Genomic DNA, 19,103 nt, shown 5'->3' with positions numbered 1-19,103 from the left:
CTATGGAATGCTTCTGACTCAGACGGTGTAAAGTCTTTGCCACAAATCATGTAAAGTCTTTGCCTTAGACGGTGTAAAGTCTTTAGCTCGGACTATGGAATGTCTTTTCTTTGCCACAAATCATGTAAAGTCTTTGCCTCAGACGGTGTAAAGTCTTTATCTTGGACTATGGAATGCCTCTGACTCAGACGGTGTAAAGTCTTTGCCACAAATCATGTAAATTATTTGTCTTAGACGGTGTAAAGTCTTTAGCTCGGACTATGAAATGTTTTTTCTTTGCCACAAATCATGTAAAGTCTTTGCCTCAGACGGTGTAAAGTCTTTAGCTTGGACTATGGAATGCCTCTGACTCAGACGGTGTAAAGTATTTGCCACAAATCATGTAAAGTCTTTGCCTTAGACGATGTAAAGTCTTTAGCTCGGACCATGAAATGCCTTTTCTTTGCCACAAATCATGTAAAGTCTTTGCCTCAGACGGTGTACAGTCTTTAGCTTGGACTATGGAATGTCTTTTCTTTGCCACAAATCATGTAAAGTCTTTGCCACAAAACATGTAAAGTCTTTGCCTTAGACGGTGTAAAGTCTTTAGCTTGGACTATGGAATGCCTTTGACTCAAACGGTGTAAAGTCTTTTCCACAAATCATGTAAAGTCTTTGTCTCAGATGGTGTAAAGTCTTTGACTTGGACCTATAAAATAAAAGTTTATTGTATATGAAGTAATATTTTCATTTGCAAATAAATAAATAAATAAATATATATATATATATATATATATATATATATATATAAAACGTACCTCGTGTATTGTTGAACTCAAAAGGATGTGCAAAAAGGAGTATCAAAATTATCAATACCAATGATGAAAATAAATAGAAGGGGAAAGTCTATTTATAAACAAGTAATGATGGTGAGGGAGTTCTTCTTCCAAAGTAATTATAATTATTTTTTGGGTAGGACTCTAGTAGAATGATACAAATTTATTCTCTCCAAATCCTAATTGGATGTAAAATTGTGAAAATTTGGGCTATCCATATTCTAAAAGGAGTGTGTCCTTTCGGAATTCTAATTGGATTTGGAAGACAGAATAAAGGGTAGGCATTTGCAAAAAAAACAAAAAAAAAGTGAAAAATAAATAAATAAATTATCTAGAACGATATTGAAGGAGTTTAAATCTAAATTTTGGATATGTTGTATAACTTTGTGTCTAAATTCAAAATAATCAAGCGGCTTGTGATTTTGAAGTTCCTACATGAAGATACAAAAGTTTTAATAAAATCACTCAAATCTGAAACCTCTAGCAAGGCAAAATCTAGAGCTAACTTTAAATTTTTTTTATCTAGAACGGTCATGAAAGTATTAAATTCTCAATTTGGGATATGTTGTAAATTGACAAGTCTAGTTTCTAGAAAATCACACCGTTCGTGATTCCTACGTATCTACAATAAGATATGAATTTTCTACGACAGACATGTCAAGATATGGAAAAGGCTGTTGAAAACAAAGAAAAGAGAAGAAGAAAGTACCACGGCGCTGATCGTCAAGCCACATTGCTACAAAACAATAAAGGTCAAACATCTATTTATAGAGGTATATTAGCATCTATTATAACTAGATTCAAACTTGAATTAGGCTTCTATAAAATTGACTCCTAAGTGGATTCTAATTAGTGGTGGAATCTTGCATGACAAGTAAACACCCTAAAAAAGTGCAAAAAACAAACGTGAAAAAAATGTGAAAATCATTTTTTTTCCTTCTCTTTCCTAATCCCCATTGGATATAACTAATTTGCCACATTCCTACTCCAACAATGATGAATGAGTGCATCAATATAGTATGAATTCACGGTACATCTCAAAATACATAGCATGCCATTATCCTACAAGTAATACTTCAAGCCTAGTCTTCAAAAGATAAAATATCTCGACAAGACTTGAAGTAAGGGGCATTTGTAATCATTTACAATTTATTAAATATAAATTTGTAGAATGGTTCAATTTATATTAAATTCAAGATATATTAGTCCAAATAAATATTTTGGATTAATAAAATTGGTCAATTATTTAAGCCCAATAAATGTGAATTTAATTAAAAACCTAATTCCATTGATTTGGGCTATAAAGATGACTCCACTTTCTTAAACCCAATATCATCACATCCTAGAGGCCTATTTTCATGCCACATGACAAAGTTATGTGGCAATCCAAATCAAATTAAATAAGTCACTAGAATTATGCCATGTGCCAAAGTTAGGTGGCAATCCAAGTCAAATTAAATAAGTCACTAAAATCATGCCACATGTCAAAGTTAGGTGGCAATCCAAGTCAAATTAGATAAGCCACTAAAATCATGTCACCTGTCAAAGTTATGTGACAATCTAAGTCAAACTAATGATGCCACTAAAACAATGCCACGTGTCTATGTGACATATTCTGACCAATCAAATTAGAACTCTTCAACAAAAAAATCTGATTGATCAGTTCAAACCAACTAATCAAATCACACCCTCATACCACTCCCCACAACTATAAATAGGGGTCCTCATTATTCTGAAAGAGGGGGGGATTTGGAAGAACAAGAAGCAAGAAGAGAGCTCATGGATCAAAGACCGCAAATTCTCTACAAAGCTACAAAGTTCAAGCAATCAAATTCAAGTTCAAGATCAAGAACGAAAAAGAATATCAAGAAGATCAAGATCAAGTTACTTGTTCATCTTTACTGTTCGTCATAACCATACAAGTGTTCGTGACGAATAATTCAAATCCAAATTCGAAGACGAAGATTCAAGATCAAGCTATTCAAGCCCTTGACTCTAAATCAAATTCAAATTCAAGTTCAACGTGTTTCATATTATTTGAAGAATCAGAGTATTATCATAGAGATTGTAACTCGCACTACATTTTGAAATCAAATATTACACTTTATTACTCCAATTTTCCGGTCTTGATTATTTATTTTTCTCGGCTCGAAAATTTATTGTTTACAGCATTATTTAATAAATGACGAGGATATATACACACCACTCTTTAGTGAGAGGTATATAAGCTATTAATCGCAAAGTTGAAGGGTATATTTTTCTCTGTAAATCCCAAACTTATAACAATTTTTTTTTTTAATTTCATAAACTTAAATGACAAAGAATTTCAATTTTATAAATCTTCAAAATTTTGATATATTCTACATATTTTTAGTTCAATATCAAAAGATTCAAAAGTCCTTTTTACTTTCTTAAATTTCGTAGGATTAAATAAAAATCAAACAAATAAATTAAAATGAAAAAAAGTATTTTATTTGAAATTACACAAAAAAAACACATAAATTAAAAATGGGGGGATTAATGATTGAGTGGTTTGTAAATGACTTCATCAATGTGATTCTTCATTTCCTCTGGAAAATGATATTCATCACCATGTGAATAAGTGAAATAAACCATTTTGCTTGTTCTCCAAAATATTTCTTTGCATAGTTGAGGCAATTGGCTTCCTTTTTTTTGAATTAAAACCATCTTCAACAATTCTCTTCTATTACTTTCCAAGATTTCCTTTATCTTCATTATAGCCTCTTCCTCAGAGATATTTGTTCTACTTGGACTTTGTGTCATTAGAATTGTGACTAAATTCATTGAACTTTCCCCTTGTTCTCTCTGTAGAAAATTAAAATGTGTTAGAGACAATCCACCAATATTAGTATATGTTACAATACATGGAGTATTAAAGACATGCATTATGTCTTTGTAATAATACTATAAATAATTTATTCAGAATTCAATAAAAAAAATATGATTTCAGAATCTATAAACTTAAAATTTCTGATCAGCATAGGTATGATCGACAAGTTGATTGTTTTGACATGAAGAAAATACTTAACATTGTGGGTGTGTTCGGTTCGAGGAAAATGACTTTCTTAGTGAAAAGATAAGTTTCAGAGGTGATATTTTACATTGATTGATCGTCTCTTTTTCCACCATCCAACGCATCTCATCTTTACCCCACCTCACCCCCTAACAGTCATCTCCACCACTGCACACCCCCTACTTCCCATTGGCCGGCCAACTCCGCCTGCCATAATATTTGTCTAGCTAATATACAAATATTTTTAAATAATATTATTTATTTAGTGCCAAAAATAAGAAATAAAAAAGAAATTCTTCCTTCATACCAAACACACCTATATATCCATGTGATAAAATTTTTTTTATATATAATCATATAGTGATGTTTATCCAATATGACATGAAGGTTATCTTGATGAGCCAAAAATAAAAACAAAAGTACAAGACTTGTTACCTTGTAAGTTTGTAAATCATTGAGGAGCCTCATGACTATGCCGGTACAATTGCATAAGCCATATATTTCATCACTTTCTAAAAGATCTTTGGAGATGTTTATTCCAAGATAATATTGTGTTGTGAGAGGAATCAATCTTGAACCAAATGTTATAGAAGTAACATACAAATACTCTTCTATGTTTGGCATTTTCTTGCTTGTCCACCACTCTAGTCTTTCAATCAACATGCACTTCATCACTTCAAGCCACTATTAAAATTCCGAAATAACGGACACGAAGTTTAAAAAAATTAATTGGAAGCAATTGAAATATTCTTTTTGTTTCAATTTGTTTATTTGAATTTGACTAGATACAAAGTTTTAAGAAAGTAAAATAAGATTTTTGAATTTTGTTATCTTAAATTAGTGATATGTTTACTATATGAAAATGTCATTTAATCTTGTGGTCTTAAATATGTTATGTGAAATGTTGAAACTAAAAAGGTTGTCAAATTAGAAAGAGACATTATTTTTTAAAACAATTTAAAAAGAAAGTAAGACAAACAAAAAGTAAAGAAGATTTATGAATATTGTGGTGTTAAATTAAATAGTATATATTAAATGTACCAAAACGTTCTTTAATCAAGCAGTTTTAAACGTGTTTCGTGGAATGTTGAAATAAAAGAATTGTCAAATTAGAACAAAGATAATCTTTTTAAATAGACTAAAAAGTACGACAAATAAATTGAAATAAAAAGAGTATAAAAGAATTTTAATGAGGAAAGTCAGAAAATAATTCCACCTACCAAATTAGTAAGGTGATCTTTGACAGATCTACCTTGCTTAATTTCAGCTATTGCTGCAAGCTCCTCTATTGATTTGTAAAAAACTGAAAAGAAAACTTTAACCCTCTCTGAATTGTAACCAACATTTGTGTAGTCATCCCACCTGTAAATAATTGAAAAACTTTAAGTGTTAAAATTAATTTTATAAATAAACAGTTACATGTTAATATAAAAATAATACTAAAATCATTAATAAGCATTTGATATGTTTGATTAGAAAATGTTGATGAACTATTCTTTTGTTAGAATAACTAAAATACCCTTAGAATTTTTGCCAAAAAAGAAAAGAAAAGAGGAACGATGAATACGAGTGAAGAGGAAGTTAGGAGTTTTGTTTGACGAAAAATATCTTGAGAATTTTTAAAATTATTAAGAATAAAATAGTAAAATAACTAGTTAATATAAAACTACTAATAAGTGAAAAATCATAAATTGAAAATGACCAATTTATGACTTTCGACTGATTTTAGCTTATAACCACTTGACTTATAGCTATTTTGGTGTTTACCAAACACGTAAATTAGCTAAAAATGCTTATAAATCTGTTTGACAAACTTACAAGCTCAGAGAAAGTACCTTTCTACTAATTCAATTATGTTGAGCAATTCATCTTTAGATGCAAAACGATCGAAAAAATCATCGACCACGGTGAGGAGCATGATGTATTTCGCGTACATGAGACGAGCATCGGAGAATTCAGGGTCGGAGACAACAGCAATGCCAATTAAGTAAGTAGTGTATATGTACTGTTCTGAAAGTCCCAGTTGATCTAGTCTGTAATCTTCGAACCACCTACACTCGTATATATGAAGGTGTTTGACTTTGCATAAAGTTTAAGAAAAATCATCTTCGTGATGGTAATTTCATTATCTAAGAAGGTTAGTGCCACAATGAAGATGGATAAATATGGGATCCCAAATCTCAGGATTTGCTTAAATAAAAAAGAGTTTCGAAATATATATGATTTCAAACAAGTCATAGGTATCTGTATGATTATAATTTTTTTTATTAAAAGTAAAATGAAAAATTTTAAGTTAAGTTGTCATTAAATATAAGAAAAAAATCATTTTTTTCTTAACGGACTAAAAGGAAAAAGTCTTAGTATATATATATACCTTTTGAGTTGATGAAGTTCTTCTCGGTGTTGAGCTTGGCATAAGTCAAAGTCGTGTATTGAAAATATTAACAAGTCTTTATTGTTAATGTAGGGTGACCTAATAGAGAGAAAGACTTAGATTAAAATTTGGAGTCGCATAATATATAAACGTATTTTTTTAATTGATTTCAACTAGTATTTATATCTTTTAATTTTGGGTGTACACAAATAAATATTTAAATTTGTAAAAAGTTAAACAAGTAAATATACGCGTCCTACATGACAATTCGTGTGAGATCATACTTTCGAACTGATTTATATTATGTCAGATAGAATATAATTTCGACCTTCATTGCAACTTGAGTAGAAATATTGTGATTGTTGCCTAGCCAACCTATTTTGATAGCCCTTATCATTGAAGAACTCTGTTTCAAAAACTTCAAACCTCATATGGGGGTGGGGTGGGGTGGGGGGGGGGGAGTTGTCCCCTAAATTTTGATTTAACTAGTCCAGTTGACACATCTAATCCCATATCTTATCCCAATATATTTATAAAGTGATCAGTGTTTTATAACATAAATGAATATATATATATATATATATATATATATGACATCAATTCATTAAATATATGACACATATTGTTACAAACATTATTATCACGAAATTATTAATTAATACTCCATATATTCTTACCTTAATTTATCACTTTACGACAATGGATTAATATATTTAAGCATAAATACAAACTAAAATGATTTTACAAATGATAGTGATAGATAATCATACCTATAAGCTGCTTTTGAGATTTTAAATTTGTTCTCTTTATATGACTTGATATACCTTTTATTTTCTGCTCGATCATATGTGGTATAAAACTTCCTCAAAGCAAGTTCCACCTGATATTTCCAAGATAAGTAATAGGAAAAAAAATAATTTGGTGTACAAAATACTCAGCGTTCACACATGATTCGGGAAAGTACTGTACCTCAACATCCCATTCTATTAGTGATATGCTCCTTTATATGAATGACATAACATGTTTAAGATTATAAGTTTCAAATGATATTTTTCGTATATTGTATATCTATACCTTTCGTTCATATAGATTATAGGATTCAAAAGTTATATTTACTTTTTCAAATTTTATGCGCGATATAAATTAAGATACACAAAATAAAATACCTCCTTCTTTGACATACTGTCGATGAAGTCATTGTTTAAGAGTTTTTGTTCCATAAAAGTTGTTGTCCAATTGCTTATTTTATCCAAAATGTGATCTTTCTCATGAATAGCCAATTGTGAAGCTTTGTGGAGCTCAAGAATTGCAACATGACTTGTAAATTTCCCAGTTGCTGCAAAGAAATGTTCTTCATTGGCAAATTCTGCTATTTCATCTGCAAATTAATTGATTTATTAGGTCAAACTACTTTGTCGTCGGAGTTTTTAGGGTTTGATTTTTCAGATATAGTAACTCAATTAATAATTATTATCGCAGAATATCACATTTCTTCTTGAATACCAATTTTTTCAACAAGAAAAGTGACTTTCTAAGATAATAATTATTAATTGAATGATCATCTATGATATCAACTCGAGTTTTTAGTAACAAACCTGAGGATACTTCATAGTTGTTCATCCTTAGAAGTCGAAACGCTGTGGCACAATGGGTAACGTTTGAGAAAATTTCTTCATTTTTTTGTTGCCAAAGCCTATAAATTATATAATCGATTATTATTGCCATAAGCTTAATAAATTGTAAAATATTATTGTGATTAGTTAGATTTAATTTACCTGTATGTATCATCTAGAACTTTCTTTATTTCTACTTTAAAATGACGATGTACTCCAAGACTTTGAATTGTATCAACAAAGCAAAGCAATGAATGTATCTTTGTTGGATATATAGTTGGAACTACGAGAACATAAAGGGCAAAAACATAAAAAAAAAAAAAAAAAAAGTTAGCAAAGCAAAGAATGAGACTATTAATTATATTAAACCATTAAAGTGAACATGAAAATTCTTTTTAAACCTCTCAAACATCACAAACGAAAGAGACATTTACTGATAATAGATTTTTCTTTTAATATTGTCGTAGAAAATTTAGAGTAATTGAGTTAATGTCATCGGCTCATCGCATTCAAAATTCACTAAAATTTTTAACGATATTTATACAAAGTGTTGATTATAAGAACTCATATTATATTATTACCTTTAATTATAATAAAATGATAATTATATTATTACTGCTAAATCTTTTATTTGTTTTAAGGGGGAAATAGTGATTTTAATCTTTGTATTAGCATAATTTCAATTTTAATTCATGTGTTATTTGACTATGCACATTTAACCTTCAATTATTTGAAGCGTGCGGTTTTGATCCTTGAAGCTAACGAAGTTAACTATTTAACATAATAAATATTTTAAAATATATAAAATAAAATAATTGAAGAATTAGAAATTCTAAATGCTTCAAGAATTATGTATATAAAAAAAATTAATCATGGTACATACCCCAATTTTTGTGTAGTTGCAAGATTGAATTTATGTATTCAAAGCATTTTTGATCATAGTGATGGTAAATCAATGCAGCTGCAGTAGTGGCTGGTGAATCAAATAGAGACCCATTTTGCCTTTGATGTAACATTATTTTCTTCCATTCACATAATTCACCAAGCCCTTCAGCCATATATTCAATACTTCCAACCGTAAAATCATTCTGTAACACTCTAGTAAATGTTCAGATATAGTTAGAAAATAACTGTATAAGGGTGTGTTTGGTACGAAGAAAAAAAATTAAAAAAATAAATGGAGTTTTTACTCTTTTTTTGGGGTATGCAATCAACTTTTTTTTAGTCGTTAAGGTATTTGGTTATAATTTAGACGAATGTTATGGAAAGTGGGGATGTGAGGTAGTGAGGATGGGGGCTACTGGGGTGAAGACGAGGCGTGTTGGAGAGTAGGTAGGACGTATTATTAGAAATAAAGGTTTTTCTCATAGCAAATCAATGAGAAACTTGTGTTCTAAAAAATATAACTTTCCCATCTCATTATCACCGAATCAACTAATGCATGGTGGGAAATCATTACTATTTATTTTTTTTTACTGATTCAATCAAAATATTTGTGAGAAAAACCACTGAATATTTTAGAGTAGGAGATTTCAATGGAAAAATAATATTGTTTTAGTAGTGATGCAACTAATCAATGTGAAATATCAATTATAGAACTTGTTTCCACTACTTTCATTAATTAAGAAAGTCATTTTTCTTATTTTTAAGAAATTTTTTTTATCTAGAAAAAATATATTCCAATTTTTTTGACCAATCGAACAATATGAAAAAAAATTTAAAAATAATTTTTAGTAATACAAAATATGTACCTTTTAATTGTTGAATCTCCTTTGTAATTCACCAAATTTACAAGGTCAAGATCCAAAGGCAAATTTAAGTTTAGTTTTTCTGCAGATTTGATCATACTGGGACATATAATTTCAAATCCTAGTGGTGAAATTTGATCCTTGGTATTTACTGCCCAACCATAAGTTTCAATGAAGCCAAGACCTGAAAAAACATGAATTCCTTAAGTAATGCAAATTATTTTAAATTTTTTAAAAAAATATACAGTCCAATATAATTTATTTTATTTGCATAATTATATTTTTTATTTATACCTATATAGTTAACTTTATTTTATAATAATATTTATACAGTAATATACAATATTACACACTTAAAACCGATTTAAATTGATTTAAAAATTGATCAAAGTAGCTTTTAAATTATGACAGGGAGGAAAGGAGACAAACTTCAACCATTCTTTTGCAGAACACGCACTTCAAAAAACATCACAATCGAGTATGTTTTTTTTTAATCAAAATAATTTTACATTACTTGCTTCAATCCATTTTACTTATCGTTCTTATTAAAATAAATAATTTAAGTAATTATTATTTTAAAACATAAATGTATACTTAATTAATTACTCCTTCTAAATCACTTTATTTGTCATATTTTTATTTACATACCCTTTAAGAAATCATATGTTTCGACTATCATATCTTTATTTATTATTTTTAATCATTTGAAATAATATTAATTTTTGTTCAATAAATATTTTCTCTTTAATTTTTTTTCAATATATAAATAATCAAAAATGGATTTTCAATTGAACATGAAAACGTGGCTAAATTAATCCTAGTTACTTGAATCTGCTCTGAATAATCCTTCTAATTTTTTCGGAGTTAATTTAAGCAATTATAATATTAGAGTATGTGTACGTACTCTTCACTTAGTTTTTCTACGTTTATTAGTCAATATTTATTACTTACAAGAATTAATTATTTAAAAACATAAAATGAAAAGAATGCAATCAATTTTGTCTTAATTTTATAATATGTATACTAGTAAAAAGTTTAGTGATGAATTAAACAAATAAAGTTCATTTACCTCTATGGACTTGCTTATCACCAACTTTCCATTTGCTTAGAGCAAGCAAACATGCTAGAGTGGATGAAAGGGAGTCCTTCACAAGCAATGGATGGCTAGGATTTAGTCCCCAAGATCCATCTTCTCTTTGACTTTCAATAATCCAATCCAAACATTGTGGAAAACATGGTTGTCTTAGTGAATGTCTTGAAGGGATCATAGCTACCCATGCTGTGTCATAAGAAGAAGGAGACAACTCTATTTTCCCCAAATTTTCCATTATTCTCTCCTTTGCTTCATCAAAACCATCCTATAATTAGCAAATTACAATATACCATCAGATCTCTATATAACAATTATCCTCTATAATAATATTTTAATGTAACAACTATGTGTTCTATGGAACCATAAGTAGGGCCTGAGGAGGATAGTATCTAGGGCTGTACAGGACAAACCGATAAACCGCACCAAACCGACAAACCGAACCAAACCGGAAAAAAAACCCGACTAGTGGTTTGGTTTGACTTGGTTTGGTGTTTGAAAAAAAAAACCGACAATTATATGATTGGTTTGGTTTTAACTAAAAAAAGTCAAACCGAACCAAACCAACCCGATTATAGATATACTACTTTTAAATTATGTTATACATAAAAATATTTATTAAAATGTAATTTATAAATATTTTTTAAAATTTTTTCATAATTTTTGTTTTCTTTCTTACATTTAGATTTGGACTTGAATAGCTCATCTAAATAATATACAAAAAAAACTTATCTTATAAAGTTATATTATAAAGTTAAAACTTCAAACAGTGTTGTGCCTCCATCTTATATGTTGATATTTTGTACTAGAACTCTTTTTAAGAAGCACTGCTCTGTGCTTTTTATTAGATACTATGAGAAACCCCAAAAAATCTGAAAAAACCCAAAAAACCCAAAAAAACCCGAAAAACCCGAGAAAAATTGATATCGAAAAACCCGATTTTTATTGGTTTGGTTTGGTTTATAGATTTAATAACACGACACAAATGGTTTGGTTTGGTTTGTAAAAAATCCGAACCAACCCGGTCCATGTACACCCCTAATAGTATCTATGTAGACTTTACTTCTAATTTAGGAGATAAAAAAGTTATTTCTAATAGATCCTATCAGTTAAAAAAAAAACAACGGGTGAAAAGAAGTCAAGACAAAATGCTAAAAAAAACATGACAAAGCATACCAAAAATAGAACATGCATTATAAAAAAATAATAAGATAGTTAAAGTGCAAGAAACACTAAATAGGAGTAACAAAAATGGAATAACTAGAAATAATACTAACTTTGTTACGGGTTTCATCATTCCAACCAAATAGCTTTGTCTTAAATCTAATATATGTGTTTAAAAAAATCACTAAATTAAGTATAAATATTAAATTTCAAACATAATAGATTATACAAGATGTGGTAGAATTTCGAATCAAAATTCATAAAATTAAAATCATGAATCTACTTCTGAAGGGCGTCTCAACATACCATTGATGAACTGGTATTGTGGCTGCATCTTACTCTACATGGTTTCTGGAAAATTGCATCTTCTTTCAACAAGGAGACAAAGAAAAAAGAAGAAAGGAAAACTAAGTTAATTAGGGCATGATGACACAAAAAATAATTAATTGACTGATGTAAATGTTGTTGCAATGATCAAAATTATGTGTCTCACTAAATGACATTGTTTTCTCATTTCCTAGTTTATGATGAGAAAGAGGTATAATTTTGCTTGTGTAGCCAACTATCATCATTGAGTGTGTGTTTAGTTTTGGGGGATGGAGGGGTAAAAAATGAAGAAATTCCTTTAGTTAGCTATCAACTACCATCCACATTTATGGAGACTTCTCTCATAATGGGCTGAAATTCAACCATGAAGTTGTGGGTAATTTGGGTTGGTCTTTAATTTTTATTTCTTCATGTAAATAATTTTCCAGTAAGGCATACATTTATATTTTTATATGATAATATTTATAAGTTTTGTCTCGCATCTTTAAAGAACTTAAATGAGTGATAGTTTAGATGTGTTTTAGTATAAAATTAAAAAAAGGAATAATTTGATGTGTTTTTGACACTTAACTCAATATATAGAAAATGTGTCAAAAAAATTATGTGGACGAAACTTCAAGGCTAGACGCGCCTAAGTTTTGAGGTATATTTTTCAAACTAATGAGTGATAATTTAAGTGTGTTTGTCACACTCCAATAGTTTAGGTATGAAACTAAAAAAAAAGGATAGTTTTGGGGTGTTTTTAACCCTTAACTCAATAAAAAAATATGTTAGCCAAAAAAAAAACGTGGTCGAAAATTCAAGGGTAGACGTGCCTAAGTTTTGAGGTGTGCTTCTCAAACTAATGAGTGATAGTTTATGTGTGTTTCTCACACTCTAATAGTTTAAGTATGAAATTAAAAAAATAAAAATGAGATAGTTTAAGTGTATTTTTGACATTTAACTCAATAAACAATGTGTCCGCAAAAAATAAAAGCTATGTGGAGGAAACGTTTGGGTCAAATGCGTTTGAGTGTGCGTGTATACAAATATTTGGTCCAATCAACATTAAGGTGCGATTCTCAAATTAATAAGTAATAACTTATGTGTGATTTCTCACACTCCCAACAATTTAGCTAGGTATAAAACTTTTAAAAAATAGATAATTTTGATACATTTTTAACATTGAACTCTAACTAGAAGATATTTTAAACCCTTTTCCACTTACTAATTTATCGACTTTCACACATATCTCTACCTTCATATACCTTATTCTGCATTACTAAAGGAAGAAAATAAAACAAGTTGGTCCTAATCATTGCACAATATCTTAGCCCAACTTAGAACATATATATAAGATACGAAAAATTACATCCTTTAAAAAATAAATAAGTGAACTATTTACTTATTTTTTTTATTTGATACGTGAAAAAATAATATTATTTTAAAAATATATTTATATATAATCTAAGATAAATATTATAAAAGGGTGGAAATGAAGGTATTTGTGATACTTATTTTTCTTAATTTCATTAGAAAAATTATTTTTCTTTTTTTTAAGAAACTTATTTTTGAGAAAATATTTTTCAAAATTTTTATCTAATTAAAAATAAAAATATTGAAAATATTCTTCTCAATCTTCACAAAACACACAAAAACATGAGGAATATTATTTAATTATCGACTTTTGATACATCCACCCAAAAAAATAACAAGTTTTTGCCAATTATTCCAGCGTATCCTATTTCAAAGCAGAAAAAGTATATGAGCAATCCAAAAGGGGGAAATTATTTTAATTATTCTCTCATTCACGTGGAGACCCTACCTAATCAAGAAACTAGTTATTTATTTCATCTATTTTAATTTATTTGTTTATAAAGATGCTTATCGATTCTAGGTGTATTTCGGCATCTAGTGCCCATGATGACTAGCATTTTCCAGATATATAAAGAGTAAAAAATTCAGGTTTAGAGATATTTGACATTTTAAGAAAATAAAATTCTTATTTTTTTGTTACCTTTTTAAAATAGCTCAAAGTGATGGAGACTCGTGTTGATAATGTGTTATAAAATAAACTAAACTTAGCAAACTAAGAGAAATAGTAATAGTGAGAGAAAGAGAGAGAGCTAAGAAAATTTTATTGTTCATTTAATAGTACAATACTGATGGCTATTTATAATCAGTACAAAGAAGAAAAGCGTAAAAACAAATTGAAAAATAAAGTTGAGAGACAAATGAGTGAAAGGAAAAAGTAGAAGAAAAAAGTGGAAGGAAAAAATGGACATAACATCCACTGCCTAAAAATTTTGCTATTTCTTAATGTGTAGCTGTGACAGACACCCAACAATCCCATTACCCATCAGGAGAATCAATCAACATGAAAAGAATAGCAAACATCACCAATAATTATCATTAATTGGTCAAGCCTTCAAATCATCATCACATAATCCCAGTGATCCAATAATCACTATATTATTACCTTTCAATTATTGCCCAATTTATTACTCAATAATTGTTCACATAAGTCATACACCACTCCAAAAATCTCTATTCCAAAGGTTAAAAATATCAAATAATTTGAAATGACCATTTTTTTTCTTTTCTTTCTTTCAAAGCACCTAATGCTTTGTGAATTAGATATAATCTCTAGGGGAACTAGAACAGTTGCATGTAAGAAATATTCTATTAGTTCGATTTTACTTGTCTACTTTAGACTTTACACGCCCTTCAAGAAATAATGTTAGTACAAAAATTTATAATAATATCTATATTAATTGATATTTAGTATTTAGGTCCTGAAAAGTAATTTGGAGAAAAAATAATTAATGCTAAGGACAAAGTATGGAAAAAAAAATTTGTCTTGATAAGTTAAAAATAAAAATCTATTTTTGAAATAGTGGGCAATAAAATGCCATCTCAAAATACTCTAAAATCTAGTTGGATTTTTGCTTTTTATAGTAAATATATGATCATTTTATTTCACTGTATAGTATGTGTTGATACAATTTTAGACTGAATAAATACATGTGATACAAACTAGCAACAAATTTTGAACAATAGCTATGAATGGTAATTAGACCATAAATTGTACTGTTTTATGAAAATTCTAATTGAATTAACTAAATAAATTATAAATATTCGTGAATATTGAACATATGTTTATATTTTTCTAAGCAATGAATACATAATTTAGTTATTATTACAAAAATTAATTTTATGACTTTAGTATTATAAATATTAGCTATTGGTGTAATATATACACCAACACTAGCTAATTTAATAATATTACTATTACAAGTTTTATATGTACATATATAACTTAAATATTAAAAAAAAATTAATTTATTTTTTAAAATTTCGTATCTAATTAGATTAAGACACTTAAATTGTAAAGAAAGAAATATGTTACTAGCGATACCAAAGGAAAAACATGTAGGATTATTTTGTAAGGAACTAAGATGATTAAGAAGCAAATCGCTAAAATAGATAGAATAAGGTATAATTCACACACACAAAAAAAACGTGTCGTCCCGCCCCCACCCACCCACCCACCCCACGTCCCTTCAATCCCATTTCATGAATTATCTTGTACATTGTTCTTGCCAAGATATTGGTGTATATAAATTAGAAGATTTTGTAAAATAAACAAGATTTAGCAACATAAAGCGGAGAGAGTATGAGAGAACAAAGGGAGAGAAGATAGTCGTCCTTTCCTATATTTTTTCTGCATTCTGATTGCCATATGTTCTGCATTCTGATTGCCATAAGATGACAATTTATATAGGCAAATGTCAAGTGGTTGCCCATTTGCAGTGGGCCCCACGTGATTAAAATACTTACTAATGGATACACCACCTTACTAGTGGACACACCACCATAGGCTTTCTAACACTCCCCCTTGGATGTCCACGTGTAATGTGTCTACATAAAAACACTTTACAAGAAATAATATACTAAGTTATTCTGATGTTGTGCCTCGTTAAAACCTTACTAGGAAAAAACCCAGTGGAAAAAGCCTAATGAAGGAAAAAGAGTACACAGATCTGGTAATACGCCTTGATTGCTGCCTCATTAAAAACCTTGCCAGGAAAACCCAGTGGGACAAAACCGTGGTTAAGGAAAAAAGAGTGCAGGGCGTATTTTACTCCCCCTGATGAAAACTTCATTTGATATTTTGGGGACGACGCATTCCAACCTTATACCTTAGTTTTTCAAAAGTTGAGGTTGGTAATGCCTTTGTGAATAAATCTGCAAGATTATCACTTGAACGAACTTGTTGTACATCAATTTCACCATTCTTCTGAAGATCGTGTGTGAAAAATAATTTTGGTGAAATATGTTTCGTTCTGTCTCCTTTTATGAAGCCACCTTTCAATTGAGCTATGCACGCGGTATTGTCTTCGAATATAACTGTGGGTACTTTAACATCATTTTCCAGACCGCATCTTTCTTTGATAAACTGTATCATCGATCTCAACCACACACATTCTCTACTTGCTTCGTGAATTGCTATTATTTCAGCATGATTTGAAGAAGTAGCAACAATTGACTGTTTTGTAGATCGCCATGATATAGCAGTCCCTCCGTGTGTAAACAGATAACCTGTTTGAGATCGAGCTTTATGTGGATCTGATAAATAACCTGCATCTGCATAACCAATAAGGTCTGCGCAACCTTTGTTAGTATAAAACAAACCTATATCAATAGTACCCTTCAGGTATCGCAAAATATGTTTGATACCATTCCAATGCCTTCGCGTTGGGGATGAACTATACCTTGCTAGCAAATTGACAGAAAATGTTATATCAGGCCTAGTTGCGTTAGCAAGGTACATAAGTGCGCCAATAGCACTGAGATATGGTACTTCAGGACCAAGAATTTCTTCATCCTCTTCTAGAGGTCGAAACTGATCCTTTTCCACTTCAAGTGATCGAACAACCATTGGAGTACTTAATGGATGTGCATTGTCCATGTAAAATCTTTTTAAGATTTTCTCAGTGTAGGCAGATTGATGGACAAAAACTCCGTCTGCTAAATGTTCAATTTGCAGACCTAGATAAAGTTTTGTCTTTCTAAGGTCTTTCATTTCAAATTCTTTCTTTAGATATTCAATTGCCTTTTGGACCTCTTCAGGGGTTCCAATGAGATTTATGTTATCAACATAAACGGCGAGTATAACAAACTCTGATTTCATTTTCTTAATAAAAACACATGGACAAATGACATCATTTATAGAGCCTTCATTTATCAAATACTCACTAAGGCGATTATACCATATACGCCCTGATTATTTTAAACCATATAATGATCTTTGCATTTTTATTGAGTACATTTCCCAAGACTTTTTACATGCTTCAGGCAATTTTAATCCATCTGGAATTTTCATGTAAATTTCATTATCAAGTGAACCATAAAGGTAAGCTGTAACTACATCCATTAGATATATTTTAAGATTTTTATGTACAGCTAAACTGATGAGATATCGAAAATTTATTCCATCCATAACTGGTGAATATGTTTCTTCATAGTTGACTCCGAGTCTTTGAGAGAATCCTTGTGCAACAAGGCGTGCCTTATATCTTACAATTTCATTTCTCTCATTTCGTTTTCTAACAAAAACCCATTTATAGCCAACTGGTTTTACACCTTTAGGTGTTTGGACTACAGATCCAAAAACCTCACGTTTAGCAAGTAAGTCTAATTCTGATTGAATTGCCTTTTGCCATTCTGGCCAATCACATCTACGTCGACATTCTTCGACGGATTTAGGCTCAAGACTTTCACTATCTTGCATGAGGTTAAGTGCAACATTATATGCAAAAACATTATCAACCGTGATTTTAGATCGATCTAATTTTATCTCATCACCGAAAGAACTTATTGAAAGTTCTTCATTCACTTGAGTCTCGGGTTCACTGATTTCTTCAGGAATATCAGGATTACTCAAATCTTGACCTTCTTCAGAAGGTTCTATTGTAGTATCATCTTTATTGTTTCTCACGCTTCTCTTTCTAGGATTTTTATCCTTTGAACCCAACGGTCTACCACGCTTCTGGCGTGTTTGGGATTCAGAAGCTATGATACTTGTAGATGGTCCTTTTGGGACATCAATCCGGATAGGTACATTCACTATAGGGATATGTGACTTAGTTATCCGTTTTAAATCAGTAAATGCATCTGGCATTTGATTTGCTATTTTCTGCAAGTGGATGATCTTCTAGACCTCTTGTTCACATGTGCGGGTACGTGGATCAAAATGTGATAGTGATGAAACTTTCCACGCAATTTCTTTTTCTTTTTCGAGTTCTTTTTTCTCTCCCCCTAATGGCAGGAAAATTGTTTCATCAAACCGACAATCTGCAAATCGAGCAGTGAATAAATCTCCAGTCAACGGTTTAAGGTATCGAATTATGGAGGGTGAGTCAAACCCAACATATATGCCCAACCTTCGTTGAGGGCCCATTTTTGTACGTTGTGGTGGTGCTACAGGCATGTATACCGCACAACCAAAAATTCTTAAATGAGCTATATTTGGTTCATGACCAAATACTAATTGTGACGGAGAGTATTTATTATAATGTGTCGGTCTGAGACGTACAAGTGCTGTTTCATGTAAGATAGTATGACCCTAAACAGTAATTGGCAATTTTGTTTTCATTAGTAAAGGTCTTGCTATCAATTGTAGGCGCTTTATAAATGACTTTGCAATGCCATCTTAAGTATGAACATGAGCAACAAGATGTTCAATTTTTATCCCAATTGATAAGCAATAATCATTAAAAGCTTGGGATGTAAATTCTCCAACATTATCAAGGCGAATGGCCTTAATTGGATAATCTGGGAATTGTGCCCTTAATCTTATTATTTGTGCTAACAACTTCGCAAATGCCAGGTTGCGCGATGATAATAAGCACACATGAGACCATCTAGATAATGCATCTATTAGGACCATAAAATAT

At 30.0% G+C, this 19,103-nt stretch overlaps 1 protein-coding gene across 5 annotated transcripts; it reads right to left on the bottom strand.

Moving 5' to 3' along the window:
• Nucleotides 1-3,129: 3,129 nt before the first annotated feature.
• On the bottom strand, nt 3,130-12,601 carry LOC129888827 (beta-phellandrene synthase (neryl-diphosphate-cyclizing), chloroplastic-like). 5 transcript variants are annotated; one of them, XM_055963860.1, is made up of 14 exons: nt 12,483-12,601; nt 12,145-12,206; nt 10,654-10,942; nt 9,588-9,768; nt 8,720-8,934; nt 7,999-8,119; nt 7,819-7,916; nt 7,390-7,601; nt 6,994-7,103; nt 6,224-6,322; nt 5,685-5,900; nt 5,070-5,211; nt 4,285-4,533; nt 3,130-3,641 (listed from the first exon to the last, which is right to left on the bottom strand). In XM_055963860.1, the coding sequence occupies exons 1-14, from the start codon at nt 12,529-12,531 to the stop codon at nt 3,333-3,335; spliced, it is 2,352 nt and encodes a 783-aa protein (XP_055819835.1). In that variant the 5' UTR covers nt 12,532-12,601; the 3' UTR covers nt 3,130-3,332. The 5 variants fall into 5 exon arrangements, with proteins under 5 accessions (XP_055819835.1, XP_055819836.1, XP_055819832.1 ...); XM_055963861.1 differs by having other exon boundaries at nt 12,145-12,203; XM_055963857.1 differs by having other exon boundaries at nt 12,332-12,572.
• Nucleotides 12,602-19,103: the final 6,502 nt, after the last annotated feature.

Source organism: Solanum dulcamara, chromosome 5, assembly GCF_947179165.1.
Source record: "Solanum dulcamara chromosome 5, daSolDulc1.2, whole genome shotgun sequence".
NCBI classification, from domain to species: domain Eukaryota; kingdom Viridiplantae; phylum Streptophyta; class Magnoliopsida; order Solanales; family Solanaceae; genus Solanum; species Solanum dulcamara.
The sequence above is the reverse complement of the archived record's forward strand: the minus strand, read 5'-3'. Positions and strand labels throughout refer to the sequence as shown.

Excerpts from the sequence above, each read along its gene's own strand:
- LOC129888827 (XM_055963857.1), bottom strand. The coding sequence starts at position 12,410 with ATGATGATAGTTGGCTACACAAGCAAAATTATACCTCTTTCTCATCAT. Across the intron at positions 9,769-10,653 it reads TGATAAGCAAGTCCATAGAG|GTCTTGGCTTCATTGAAACT; the intron begins GTAAATGAACTT and ends ATGTTTTTTCAG. Across the intron at positions 5,212-5,684 it reads ATAATTGAATTAGTAGAAAG|GTGGGATGACTACACAAATG; the intron begins GTACTTTCTCTG and ends AATTATTTACAG.